General features: G+C 29.1%; 3 protein-coding genes across 3 annotated transcripts in view; 2 read left to right on the top strand and 1 right to left on the bottom strand.

Moving 5' to 3' along the window:
• The first annotated feature begins 4,125 nt into the window (after positions 1-4,125).
• Positions 4,126-8,084, top strand: LOC130827777 (jasmonate-induced oxygenase 4-like). The gene is made up of 4 exons (XM_057693621.1): positions 4,126-4,428; positions 5,935-6,179; positions 6,628-6,961; positions 7,687-8,084. Exons 1-4 carry the CDS (start codon positions 4,213-4,215, stop codon positions 7,930-7,932), a joined length of 1,041 nt encoding a protein of 346 aa, XP_057549604.1. The 5' UTR covers positions 4,126-4,212; the 3' UTR covers positions 7,933-8,084.
• Positions 8,085-8,933: 849 nt separating this feature from the next.
• Positions 8,934-12,284, top strand: LOC130827776 (vacuolar protein sorting-associated protein 55 homolog). The gene is made up of 5 exons (XM_057693620.1): positions 8,934-9,596; positions 9,688-9,739; positions 10,575-10,614; positions 10,710-10,794; positions 11,943-12,284. The coding sequence occupies exons 2-5, from the start codon at positions 9,725-9,727 to the stop codon at positions 12,124-12,126; spliced, it is 324 nt and encodes a 107-aa protein (XP_057549603.1). The 5' UTR covers positions 8,934-9,596; positions 9,688-9,724; the 3' UTR covers positions 12,127-12,284.
• Positions 12,285-12,940: 656 nt separating this feature from the next.
• Positions 12,941-13,682, bottom strand: part of LOC130827774 (NAC domain-containing protein 90-like) — an 8,638-nt gene continuing 7,896 nt past the window's right edge. Inside the window, exon 3 of the mRNA XM_057693619.1 lies at positions 12,941-13,682. This exon is cut by the window's right edge and continues 140 nt beyond it. Coding sequence (XP_057549602.1) covers positions 13,406-13,682 — 277 coding nt within the window. The 3' untranslated portion in view covers positions 12,941-13,405.

Raw genomic sequence — 13,682 nt, 5'->3', positions numbered from 1 at the left:
AGAGAAAATACTTAGGTTGTTCGTTTACCTACTCTTAAAGTTGTTGCAAGTTGCATATACGTACTTGTAAACTCTTACATAAATACTTCAACTAAATCGGCACCAGTTTTCTTGGATGCAATTTCGGCAATCGACACATGTTCATACAACTTGCTAGTATTCAACAAGCCTTCCTGCATTTCAATATATTAATCGTAAACTTAGACGGTCATAATCCGAAAAGATCGACCAGAAAATGACTAGCTTTGAAAGTGTCAGAAAAATTTCAGTTAAATTCGATCATAATTCAAATCTGATCGTTTTGACTTATATTTCTTGATTTTGTTAATTTTTTCAGTTCTATGTTATTATTTTTAGTTGAGATCCGCTATTTTGTAGTCACGTTCTGTATTTTAAGTGAGTATTTCTTTGTTGTAGCCTTAAAATCTGATACCAACCTGATTCCACCATATCAAAAACTGATCCCACCCAAAAAATAGTCTAATCTAAAAATAACTTAGACTGAGAGTGATCCAATTTGAAACTCAATCAATCTACTGTGTTATTTTGACAAGTCTAGTAGATACTATTAAGATTTCAAATTAAGTTTTGAATATTATAATGATATACAATAAAATTGTTTGTAAAATCATATATATGTATTTCTTGCACTTTTACCTGTATGTATTATTGTTTGTTAACGAAGGTCACTTACAAATAACATACTTTTTTAACAATAATAATGAATGATTTATTTATCTGTCCCTTTAAAATTTCACCTATATTGTAACAAACTCAAAATTTTTAATCTTAATCTTTCGATTCATTATTCGGAATTTTCAATTCAAATCTCTAATCCTTTGGTTATCCATTTCAAACCATCTTTAATTCCAAAACCTTTTCCGATTTTGTAATTTCTTTCAAAAATTAAACTTTAAAATATTATTTTATTTAAAATCTTTTTATAAGTTCTAAAATATTATTTTATTATTTTATAGTAGGAAAAGTAAAAATTTAATTATTATATTTACGGTTTTGTAAAACGTTACGTTTTAACTTTCTTCCTTAAACTAACATTACTACTTATTATTTTAACCTTATAATTTTGATTTAATTATTTTCATTATATAAATACCCCATTAACCATGAGATCACTTCCACCACCATCATTAAATCTTTCTAACATTCTTTTTTATATTTTCACTTCATTAAAATCTTACTACATTAATACCTTTATTATTAGTTGAAGAAATTTAAGAACATGGAGCTTAGAATATTGTTATTGTACGTTATTTTGAGATTTAAGTTTATCCTTAAAGTTATACTCTCTCTCCGTTTCTTTTTGTTTCTTCAATTTACTTTTTATGCAATTTTCAATGTAAATTTTAAACATCAATATCTCTAAATACATATAAAAAATTATAAAAAATACCCAATAAAAAAGTATATATTAAAACAAATCTAACGAGGTCTCACATGAATATATTTTATCTTTTAAATATGTGTCAAAAACAGTAATTAAATTTCTCTCTCCTTAAGGTGGAATATTACAAATGGGAAAAAACATTAGAGAACAGAGGGAGTAGTGAATTTCTAAGTTATTGGGTAAAATTTTTATTTTTTTTAAGTATTTATGTTAACTATTTAAATCTAGGATTTAGTAGGATAAATTAAATTAACTCGTTCTTTTTATGTGAAAAGGGCCCAAAACACTTATAGGTCATTCGGTCAATATCATATATAAAAAAAAGAGAGTTTGATTCACTATTTTAAATTATTACAACTATTTTTGTGATAATAGTTAAATAACAATTAAAAAGATATTTTTGAGAAATTTTTATAAGTTATTAAATATTAAAGTGTTTTTCTTGAATATATGAGATTTCATAATAAAAAAAACTTTTAATCACTATTTAGTACTTGCCGCTCAAACTATGTGTGAAATATTGATTTTGCGAGATTACAAGTTTTACATGTTTTATAATTAGAAATATTAATTTTTGTGAAAATTATAAGTTTGACTTGTTTTAAAACTAGAAATATTGATTTTTGTGAAATTATAAGTTTATTTGTTTTATAACTAGAATGTTGATTTTTGCAAACCTAATAAGTTTGTTTATTTTTCAAAACTTGAAATATTGATATTTGGTGAACTTGTAAAATTTTAAAAACTTATCCAAATGATGCAATTTTAACTTGAATTTTAATTAGAATATTTGATTTTCTTTGAAGAGAATAAAATTTTATTTATTGTAAAGATGGAAATGTTGAATTTGGAAACTTATTTAAAGAGAAATAGATTTTAGTAGCTACTTGTGAAAAATATTAATTTGGAGACTATTGATAGAATATTAAGTTATTAGTGTGAATTTAGCGAACTATTAAAAATAAAGTTATAAATAAAATTTAATGTGTAAAAATTTAATAATGAATGTATAAAGACATAAAGGTTAATTTTACGTTATGATTAAGAATTTTATTAAATAAAAGAGATTATCACCTAAGTTGATCAAAGTCAAAGTCAAAATCAAATTGTAGTAATAAAAATGTGATGTACTTGTGTGAATGAATATATATTGATTGAATGACCCTGATAGTAAGGTAATGTCGAACCATGGACCGGCATGTAAAATCCCAGCGCCCGTGTTGGCCGGCACGTAAAATACGATGTAAGACAGGGGGTTAGCTACCTATCCTGTAGAGCTCGAGCATAAATTGTATTGGAGGGGTGACGACTCCCACTACAGTTAGGGTTTAGGACTACGATCCTCACCTAACCAGACCCTTATATATATCAGGTGTCATATTGATGTGCTTGTTGATCAGTAATAAACTTGATTAGTGTTGATTCTATGATGCATGGTACAGTTATGAGTATTAACCAAATGAACTTACTTAAATATTGAGATTGCCGAATTGTATAAGTGGCAGTAATGTAATTCTGTCACGATTAAGAATGGTATCTTAATGACTTAAAAGTATGGAACAGAAAAAAAATATGGTGAAAGTATACCGTGATGTTAATTAATTATAAGTTCGTACTTAAATTATTATTTTGTAAATGTAGCGTATATTTTTTGTATTTTGAGCTGGATAGGAAGTTATGCTCGGCGTTAAGCGCTAACTGATTCGATCGGCTGTCATCCATATCATGGATGACACATTTTGCAGGATTTAGTTCAGATTTCGATCCAGGCCACAACAATTACTATTTATCGAAAACTTAGCTGCTTTTTGTATCTTTATTGATGACTTGATGATGATGTATTTTTTTCATTTTGAGCAAACATTATTTCTTATCAGATGTAATATTTTACTTTTGTTTTAAACAGTTTCAGTTTTTATGATTTAAAGTTTTTAACAGTTCGGCATTTTGAGACTTCCACAATATTTTTGTATTAAACATTATTATTATATGTTAACTATGTATCGAGATTGCCGCTCCTGTTACATATATAGGTGTCAGTCATTTTAAAACATTGGAGTAAAAACCTAAGTAGTCGCCTTTTGGATTGTTTGACCAGCTTTTAGCATTGACTATTTTGTTAACTATTAAGTTAACTCTTAGGGCGATGTTAGAGAAAAACAATTAGCAATTGGTTTTTTTTTTAAAGTTTAGTTGACAAATGATTGTTTGAGTTGTTTTAGTTGTCTTGATGAGATGAAAGTATTTGATTGAAATGCTACTTGTTAGGTTATTTTTCAGATGTTAAATTGATATCTAGTAAAAATTAATTTTGGTTGTTTATAAAACATGTTAATTTAAACGACAAAAGCCAATTAATGAAAATTTGTACTATTTATTTTGTCTAAAAGCCAACTTTTTAACTGATTTAAGCCATTAATCAAATACTACTACAAATTTCATATTTTAACTGACCAAAAGTCAAAAATCAATCTAAATTTAACAAAAAAATCATTTCTCAAACACATCAACACTCTTAAAATTTGGTGAAATAGATTATACCTAAACATACTTTCTAGAAAATAAATAAATAAATAAATTCAACTAATCTAAACATACTTTCTAGAAAATAAATAAATAAATAAATTCAACTACAAAACGAAACTATATGAATAGCGAGATAATCCACCAATATAAATATATGATCCTCTCATCTCATTTGCATTACACCATCAATTCTAAACATTCACAAAGAAGTTTATAGTTCTTAATTCCTACTCCTAGCTAAAGTTTTAACCTAACTTTAAATAAAAAATAATAAAATAATAATGGCTCCTCCTACTGCCTCTTTGAAGCCAGTGCAAGAACTTCTTGAAGGAGGCATTGTGCCTGAAAGTTACCTCCAACATCATACTGATGATCATGATCAACTTTCTGTTCCTTTGATGGACATTCCAATCATCGATTATTCGCTACTTTTTTCATCAAATTCTGATGAACTTCAGAAACTTCGATCTGCTCTTAGTTCTTGGGGTTGTTTTCAGGTTTGTTCTATGGCTATTTCCTCTTTTCATCCCCTCATTTATACTGCTATTATTTTGTTGTCATGTGATCATGACTTATAAGTTGATGGTTGAAGCGCATAGTACTTTTTATAGTGATCTAATACGCCTTTAAACATTAGAGTTTAATTAGGGTGAAAATTGAGTCATCAAATCTGTTTTAAACACCTCTGGTTAGAATTGTGAATGCATGATATACCCTTCTCATATATAGTACAAAATATTTCACTTTTGATAAGGGTTGAATATGATTTAATTTGAATATGTAACATCTTTTAACATTAGGTCTGATACCCTGTCAAAAGATTAATTCAACTAAAAATTTAATACACTAATAATTTAAGCATCATAATACGTTATATAACATTTGCCTAATTAGATTCTATCATATATATATATATATATATATATATATATATATATATATATATATATATATATATATATAAAGATACAAATCAAAACTAATCAAAAGCGCTTGTGACTCAATGAATAGAGCATCTACATATGGAACAGAAAGTTTGAGGTTTAATCTCTATTGGGCACAGGTATTAGTTGGGGGGTTTCTTGACTGCGCGCATCTCTCTTTACTCCCTTTTTGGGAGAACGGGTATGATTTGTCTGCATCTTTCAAGAAAAAGAAAACCCCGCCCGTACCCTGCCTTATGCGGAAATTAAAACTACTTTTGTATTCTTTATATTAAATTACAACAAAATGTCAATTTTCTAATTTATATAAAGATACAAATTAATACTACTTTGATCACTAAATTTTACTCAAATTTATTATATTTAACAAATCATAAATCATATATTATAAATTAATATGTTGGGTACGTTTGGACTCGACCCTTGCCATAAGGGTTCTTAAAATTTACTAAAATAATTAAACTTACATAGTATATAAATACTCTACCAAACTTTTGATGTGAGACTTGCTCACAATCTCACACGTTATAATATTTTAATCTTGACGTATGTTAATTTATGAGAAGTTAAAATTGTTAACCGTACCTATGACACATAATTAAGGTCATGACAAACAACCACAAACGTAAATACGTAATATACTTGACTACTTGTAGGATAATTTTCAATGTGCTCTTTCGTATATGCTAGATTGTTATAAATTATAAGTTGATGAGAACTGAATCTTATTTTAATTAAAATATATGTCGCATTTTTTTATAGTATAGTTTTGATTTTGATTTTAGATACGCTCTTTTCACTTCTCGGCATACTAAGTACTCAAAAAAATATATAACTGCTTGGGGTAGAGAAGCATGGATTAGGTCTGGATATCGGGTCTGATTAGACCCGGATCTATATTTATGTATAATTTTTCGTGGATCAAACCCAGAACTGTTGAGTCTGATGAAATGAGTTCATAATGGATTTAAATTTAGTTATTCATAATTTGTTTTTTATGTTACAAATGTTTTATTAGTACGAAACTAACCTTTGTACAATGATAATGGAATTGATTAGCTTGTGAACCATGGAATGACAAGTGAATTGCTAGATGAGGTAAGAGAAATGGGGAAGGAGTTCTTCAAATTGCCTTTAGAACAAAAGGAGAAGTACTCTTCAAAAGATGGTAGCCTTGAAGGTTATGGAAATGACAATTCTATTCGTCAAGCCAACTTCAATTGGAATGATAAACTTCATCTTCAAGTCTACCCTCAACATAAACATCAAGTCCTCTTTTGGCCTCAATATCCTCTAAATTTCAGGTAATTTAAAAGGTGCTCAACTTGTTGCTCAACTCTCCATCAACTTTTTGTAAAGTTTATTTCTATGAAATTATATTTGATTTTATAATAAAAATATTTAATAATAATAATAATAATATCTCGTTCTCGATCAAATGCATATGTATTAATTAAGTTTTGAGTTGAGAATTCAGTCATGCCTCATTATAAACAATAAGTGTCATATTCTCTATACGTGACCAAATTCAATTCTCATTAACTGCACCTCCTTCTACGCCTATCCTGTAATTTAAAATAAAAAGATTATGAGTTGCATCAATCATATAAAATAAAGGTTTTGCCAATAATAAAATATATTTTTTTACATTTTGAGATAACTTTTTTCCTGAATTCTTATTCATCACACTTCTGACTATTCCGCAGAACTAACCCTACTTAATAATTTGGCTTAACTCCTTGTTAATGACAGGGAAACTTTGCATGAATATTCAGCCAAGACAAAATTAGTAACTAATACACTCCTAAAAGCCATGTCAAGCTCATTGAAGCTAGATGAGAATAGATTTTATGAGCTATGGGGAGATGATAAAGAAGATGAAATGCATGCAAGGTTCAATTTTTATCCAAGATGTCCAAATGCTAGTCAAGTTGTTGGTTTGAAAGCACATACTGATGGATCTGCCATTACTATTCTATTGCAAGACAAAGATATTGAAGGACTCCAAGTCTTAAAAGATAATCAATGGTTTAGGGTTCCTATCATTCCTCATGCCCTTGTTATTCATGTTGGTGATCAATTGGAGGTATTTTTTTTTTATCTTTTCTTAAATCTTTAGTTCGCTGAATCGTATACATATTGTTTAGATTTACATTTTGAAATGATGAAAAATTAAAATGAATGGAGAATGAGAATTTATATAGATTGATAAACGCTGAAAATGATCTACTGATTCATATATGTGATATCAATATTTTGAGGTTAAGGCTTTAACATTCTATTTGTTGTCATTGATAAATAACATTAAAATGCATTGATTCATTTATATGTAGATGACCGGTGAAAATATCTACAGATTCATGTATGTGATTTCAATATTTTGGGATTAAAACTTTGACATTATTGTTGTTATTGTTAAACATTAAAATGCATCATCTGTAGACACTATTTAGATTAACTTAATTTGGCATCAGCAAAAGTCATCTCAGAACGAATCAAAAGTAAAAATCTTTCGAGCTTAAATTATATATATTCTATTTAGATTAGGTTAATTTGACATCACCAAAAGTCATCCTAATTCCTAAACAAAATGTAAAAATGATTCATTCATTAGTAATTTGTGTTTAGAAGTGTTCATTTAAATTATCGAGTCTAGTGTTCACATTAATTTTTACATCACTGCAAATTCATTTTTTTTATGTCGAATCAATATCAGGCTTGGTTATACAATGTCGAGTCCAATACTCCAGTCATATAATGTCGAATAAGTGTCGATCGCATCTGTTTTGAACATCTCTACTTGTGTTGCAGATAGCAAGCAATGGCATATTTAAGAGTCCTATACACAAAGTGGTCATAAACCCACAATGTGATAGGATCTCTTTGGCAATGCTCCCTCTTCCAAACAAAGAGAAAGAGATTGGACCATTTAAGGAACTAATCACCGAAGATAGGCCTCAATTATTCAAAAGACTCAAGGATTATGGCCAAGTTTACTTCAAATACATGGCTTCTGAGAAAAGGCAAATTGAGTTTGTCAAAATTAATTATGATTAGAATTTATATTTATACACGGTTTATGTATAATTAAGACTATGTTTTATTATTAAAGGTTTAATTTGACTTAAATATGAGTTTGTATTACCATTTACCACTATTATTACGCTTCTAAAATAAATATGTTTGTTCTATATTATATGTATACTAGTATGTGTTTGAGACTTGTCTCATTTTTATGGTGTGGTAAGAATTAAAATTATTATGTAATTTGATTGTTTGTGACCATTATATGATGAATATTGTGAGTTAGTCTTTTTTTTTTTTTTTTAATTAACTTAAATTTAATGACATACATAAAAATGAGCATGAGAATGTTATAGCCTATCAAAACTTTTAATAGTGTTGTAATTTTTAGGAGGAAAAAATCAAAAACAAAAAGTAAAAAGCCTTACAAAAAGAAATTTATATTCATACAAAATAATACTTTTAAAATATTACGAGTACCCAACAATCAACTCATCCATGTTGAACAACTACTATAAATCCACCTTAATTTAGAATAATAATATATTTGAGAGTAAACTAGGAAACAAAAAACAAATTTAAATAATATAATATATTTTGACGTATAATTTGTTTATAAATTTAAAAATTAAAATATATTTTAGTCGACAATATAAAATTAAAAATTTTAAAATATATTCTATCTTTTAAAATTAATTTTCGCAAAATTTCAAATTTAAAATATATTCTAGTCTACTATATCAAATTAATTTTATCCTTATTAATAAACGCCCAAAAACATTCGTTAGTATGATTAGTTACACTATCAAAAGTCCTAAATAATTATCCATACTCTCATGTGGTTTTTATTTTTGTTTTCTTAAAATTAGTGAAAACTCAAATGAGATATTTAATATAAATAGATGAAAGTATCAATGAAAAAAAAAATTTTATTATAGAATTAAAGTTATTTTAGTCGGAGCAGATAAACTTTGCAAGTTAAAAAATAATAAATTCCATTCTGACTTAATTGTTGTTGTAGTTCTATATGTAACTAAAAAAAAAAAATTTAAAAACTTAAAAAAAAGAAAAGGAAAAAGGAAGTCCCCCAATAGTTTACATTTTACAACTCTACAACATTTGCTTTCTCCTTTTCCACGATTTCAATTCCAGCTAGTTGATCGCAAATTCACAATCTCCCGTTCATTATTTATCTTCGGAATTTCATCTTCCGCAATCATGGCTATGACAGTTGAAGGTCAATTCCTCTCTTTTTCAATTTTATTTTCTTCTTAATTTCATATTGATTCCTGTTTTGAATTGATCCTGATATATCTGATCACTACAATTCCTTGCATTTTAAAGGATTATAATCAATTCCAACTACATATGTAAACCCCAGATGTTAAAAATATGGAATTTTTCTTAATTTAGTGGTTAAAGAAGTTAGGGTTTCTAATTCTTCCATCAATTTTAGATTTTTTTTTTTTTGCAATTGAGAAAAACCCAAATAGTAAAATTGGAATTTTTTTTACCTTTTAATTGTTTTTGTTTTGTACTTGATAATAGTCCTACATTAATTTGTCGGAGTTACAAAAATTTAAGCATCTTAAAGGGTTTACTAAGTAAATATTTCTTTAAACAATTCTTTAGCTGATTCTTGTTTGTTTGATGCATTTGGGGCTTGCTGTCAATTGATGATTGGATTCACTTTCAGTGTAAGTACCAATATACTCTATATGGAACTTATTTTATGCTTTTTTTTGCATTGTTATGGAGTTTTGAACTTGATTTTGAATGAATTTACAGGCTTTGTATTCTTGCATTTACGTCCTCCGTCAGCATCATGTTGCAGATACTGGCAAGTTTTTCTGTTTGATTTTGTTGCTCTTTAGATTTTTCAACATCTGCATTTTTTGAATTACTTGGCCAATCTTGCTTGACAATTTAGGTTTCTTTTTAGCAGAATTACTTTTTGATTAGCAGTGGGTGAGGTTTAGGTTTTTATGTACATGTTAGGCTTGTAGATCTTAATTAGGTTTATTTGGGTCTTTGAGACTTTTGATAAGGCGCAATATTCTCTTGAGTTTGGATAAGCAGTATGCAGCTGAGCCTTGAGGCCCGTCTCAAGAAGTTTTTGACAAGATTAAGATTGTGTGTGAGCCTTGAATTTGGATAAGCAGCATGTCCTGAGCCTGGGTAATCGTTCTATGTATGTTTTTATTAATGTTTAAAATTTCAGGTGTGTTTGGGACTAGAAAGCAATGGACATGAGATTAGCACTTAAAATCTAGATGATATTTCTCATTGCTTCATACTTCCATGTAAAACACACCAAAGAGAGTCCTTTGAAGCCTTTGGTACACCTTGTCTTGTTGCAATTCTTTGAACTTGTGATAATGGTAATGGTGCATATAAGGAACAGGAAATCAGCCATAAGCTGTTAAACATTTGACGGTTTGACCTATGTAAGTTTGCCAAAGGAATAACTTATCATCTGATAGTAAGCTTCTACATGATGAGGCCCAAGATGATGAAATGTCATTGATGTAGGGAAGAATTTCATTGGAGAACCAAACTGTTAAGTACTAGATTTGTAACTGGATCAAACCCTTTAACCCCAACAGGTGTAATATGGATTGTAAGCATTGGACTCCTGATTTCGTATTTTTAAATCTCTGTTTTGTTTGTTGCAGGCCTGTGCAATTTATAGTAACTGGTGGCCGCTATTGTCAGGTACATTCTAGATTCTAGCATCTATACGTCGAAAAAGACATCTGATTGTACTGTAAGTTGCATTTTGATGATTTTGGTTGCTTTGTTTCTTGTAGCTCTCATGTATGTGGTTGTCCCCATGCCCTGCCTGTTCTTTGGAGGTGGATCGACACAATTTTTAGTAAGTCGAGATGGTGGAGGGTAAGATTACTAATCGATTTTAAATAAGCAATCAATATATTGTCATTTTGCTGTAATTTTACCTAATATATGCTTGCTCAGGAATCAATTGTTACATTGCCACTGGTTTGTGACTGTTAATCTGACTGCATCCAAATCCCAAGATTGTCTCTGTAGTTACGAGCCTGCTTAAGAGTATATATCTTGATTTGTTGGGTTTATTCTTTGAAAGTTTACCTTAAAACCTTAGTAACCTGTAAGCTATGTTACTCAGACTCTTCATTTTGCTTCACGTACCTGTGTATGATCCTTATTCCTTGATGCTCAGACATTAGTATGACGCTTGGACACATACCAATATCCGACATTAGTACCCGATTCCAAGTAAATAGCCAGTAAGTATTGTCATGCAAGATGAACTTAATGGTGGATGTTTTAACATCCACGTGCTCCATTATAAGAATATATTTCGGACCATCATATTTGTATGATGTTTCTACTTTAAGAACTCAACTGATAACAATGATCCACCGTGTGATGTCGAACATGTGTCACAGTAGGAAACTATAGGATTTGGCATTTGGGGAGTAATTACTAGTGACGGGTGCAAGTCAGAAGAGAGTAGCCAGATTCCCTCTGTAAGGCATCAATCATATTTAAGTATCGAGGAAACTGAATATTTTCGTAGAAATTTATTTATAACCTCTCTTTTCTAAATGGTATTTGTGGCGGGGTTTCAGAATCAAGTTTTACATCGTTTTTTACCCACTAATTAGGCGTTTTTCTGATCATTTTGTTTGGCTGTTATCACGAGTTCTGGTAATACCGCTCATTCTGTACTTCGTAGGTGGCATTAAATGATGGTTATAGTATTGCAATTGCTATAAACACAGACTCGCTTTAATGTCTATGAAAACACTCGATCCTAGTCCCTAACCATTGTTTTTCTTCGTAAATTTTCGTTTCTAATTTTCCATTTGTTACTACCTCAAAGCTGGTAATGAACTTTTTTGAAATCCCGATAATCGGGGCTAGACATGCATATTATACACATTCATATGGTACTTCATAAAATTATATACATGTGGTTATTTCTAATATTTTAAATACTCTATTGCAATTATATTCTCCGCTCTAGACGTTCATTTTATCATGCGTTACGTTTGCAGTTGGATAGACGCGGCTAAATTCTTGACAGGAGCATCTTCAGTAGGAAGCATTGCAATTCCTATAATTCTACGACACGCTAATCTTATCGAGACAGGAGCTCTAGTCATTGAACTTTTTTCATTCTTCTTATTTGCTTGTACGGTCTTGTGCTTTCACCGAGCTACGCTCGATGATGAATGGTAAAAAGGGTTGAGGTAGCTCAAAAATTGATTGTATCAGGATGCATTCGGACTATCTATAGCTTCTTATAGGAAATGGTGTAATATTATCAGTAATTGGTATCTACAACTGAGGAATGTACACTTTCATGTCCTGCAAATGTGAAGTATATTTTGTGTTGATGTGGTGAATTGGTGATGATATGTGACATAACAGAGTAATTCTTGTATAGACTCGTTTGCTCGATCAGTTGACTACATTCTTGGAGCTTTCGTGTCTTCACAAGTAGTATCGCTGAATTTTTTTCTGTTCCTTTGAATTTGTCGCAGTTTCACACTAGTTTTTCCTTTGATTTTTAAACTTTTGACTATTGCCTTTTTCTCAACCACATCAAAAAAAAAATAAAAATAAAAAAAACCCAATTAATTAAAAAATCACTATTTTTATTGTGTTGTCATTTTTAATGAAATTACAGAAATGCCCTTAGTCTATTTTTAATATAAAATCAATCATTATTATTAAAAGTAATTGACCGTCGTACCCTTCCTCAGATCTTAGCTTGACGAAAACGCTCAACGCTTGTACATTTATTGATTGTTCTTTCAAAACACTTATTGGTCGACTAGTTGTCGGTTTGTCGATAAATTTTATCACTTAATACGTTGTAAGTTCATTTATAATTTTCTATTCACGAACATAAATAAAATTTTGATTAAATAAGGTTTGGGAGTAATTTAGTACATTTATTGACTTTTAATGTATAAATCAATCTTATATTGTTCAACTAATGCATTAAGTTAGAGTAAAAATTAATTTATCAATAAACAAGTCATATAATATTTACATCAAATTTAATTATTATTACAATTTACATTAAGATTAAATAACAATCTAAATTAATAAAAAATACGATCATCATAAAAAATATCTAACATTTTGGCATACCTTCCTTCATATTGTTGTATAATACTTTTTCTATTCACCTTAAGAATTCTATTTGACTTTTCACGAATTTTAAGGAGAGTCAAAAGTGGAACCCTAAGGGTAGGAAAGAGAGTGGTATTATTGGTTTTTAATGTAAGGGAAGAAAATTAATATGGGTAGTGGAGAGTATAATTGAAAATAGGATAAAGCTACTAAAGACATAAAAGTTAAAAACCCATACCAAAAATAAAAATGGAACAATTAATGTGACTCGACTATAAAAAAAATGGGACACATAAGCTGAATAAGATGGAGTACAACTTTTAACGAATGGTCTTTCGATCTTATCGTTATAGGTTAGAAAATAAAGTCAAAATCTTCAAAAATTCCAGTTCATCATCGTCCAGTCCCAATCACAGTCATCCCAAACAGTTACAGTTTGCTGCTGATCAATTTCCATGTTCATAATAATATTATTATTTCCATGCTCATAATTATTATTATTATATCCTTGAGATAATATATTATTATTATTATTATTATTATTATTGGAAATATCCCCAGATGAGGAAGAACTTTCACATTTGATAGACCTCACGATCTCAACAACCCTTGATGTGAGATTTTGATGATGATGATGATCAGTTGATGAGGAT

The sequence above is a fragment of the Amaranthus tricolor genome, chromosome 11 (assembly GCF_026212465.1).
Source record: "Amaranthus tricolor cultivar Red isolate AtriRed21 chromosome 11, ASM2621246v1, whole genome shotgun sequence".
In the NCBI taxonomy this organism is placed as follows: domain Eukaryota; kingdom Viridiplantae; phylum Streptophyta; class Magnoliopsida; order Caryophyllales; family Amaranthaceae; genus Amaranthus; species Amaranthus tricolor.
Note: the sequence above shows the minus strand (reverse complement) of the source record. Positions and strands in the feature narration are given on the sequence as shown.

Excerpts from the sequence above, each read along its gene's own strand:
- LOC130827776 (XM_057693620.1), top strand. Across the intron at positions 10,615-10,709 it reads CTGGTGGCCGCTATTGTCAG|CTCTCATGTATGTGGTTGTC; the intron begins GTACATTCTAGA and ends TGTTTCTTGTAG. Across the intron at positions 10,795-11,942 it reads GTAAGTCGAGATGGTGGAGG|TTGGATAGACGCGGCTAAAT; the intron begins GTAAGATTACTA and ends TTACGTTTGCAG.
- LOC130827777 (XM_057693621.1), top strand. The coding sequence starts at position 4,213 with ATGGCTCCTCCTACTGCCTCTTTGAAGCCAGTGCAAGAACTTCTTGAA. Across the intron at positions 4,429-5,934 it reads GTTCTTGGGGTTGTTTTCAG|CTTGTGAACCATGGAATGAC; the intron begins GTTTGTTCTATG and ends GGAATTGATTAG. Across the intron at positions 6,962-7,686 it reads ATGTTGGTGATCAATTGGAG|ATAGCAAGCAATGGCATATT; the intron begins GTATTTTTTTTT and ends CTTGTGTTGCAG.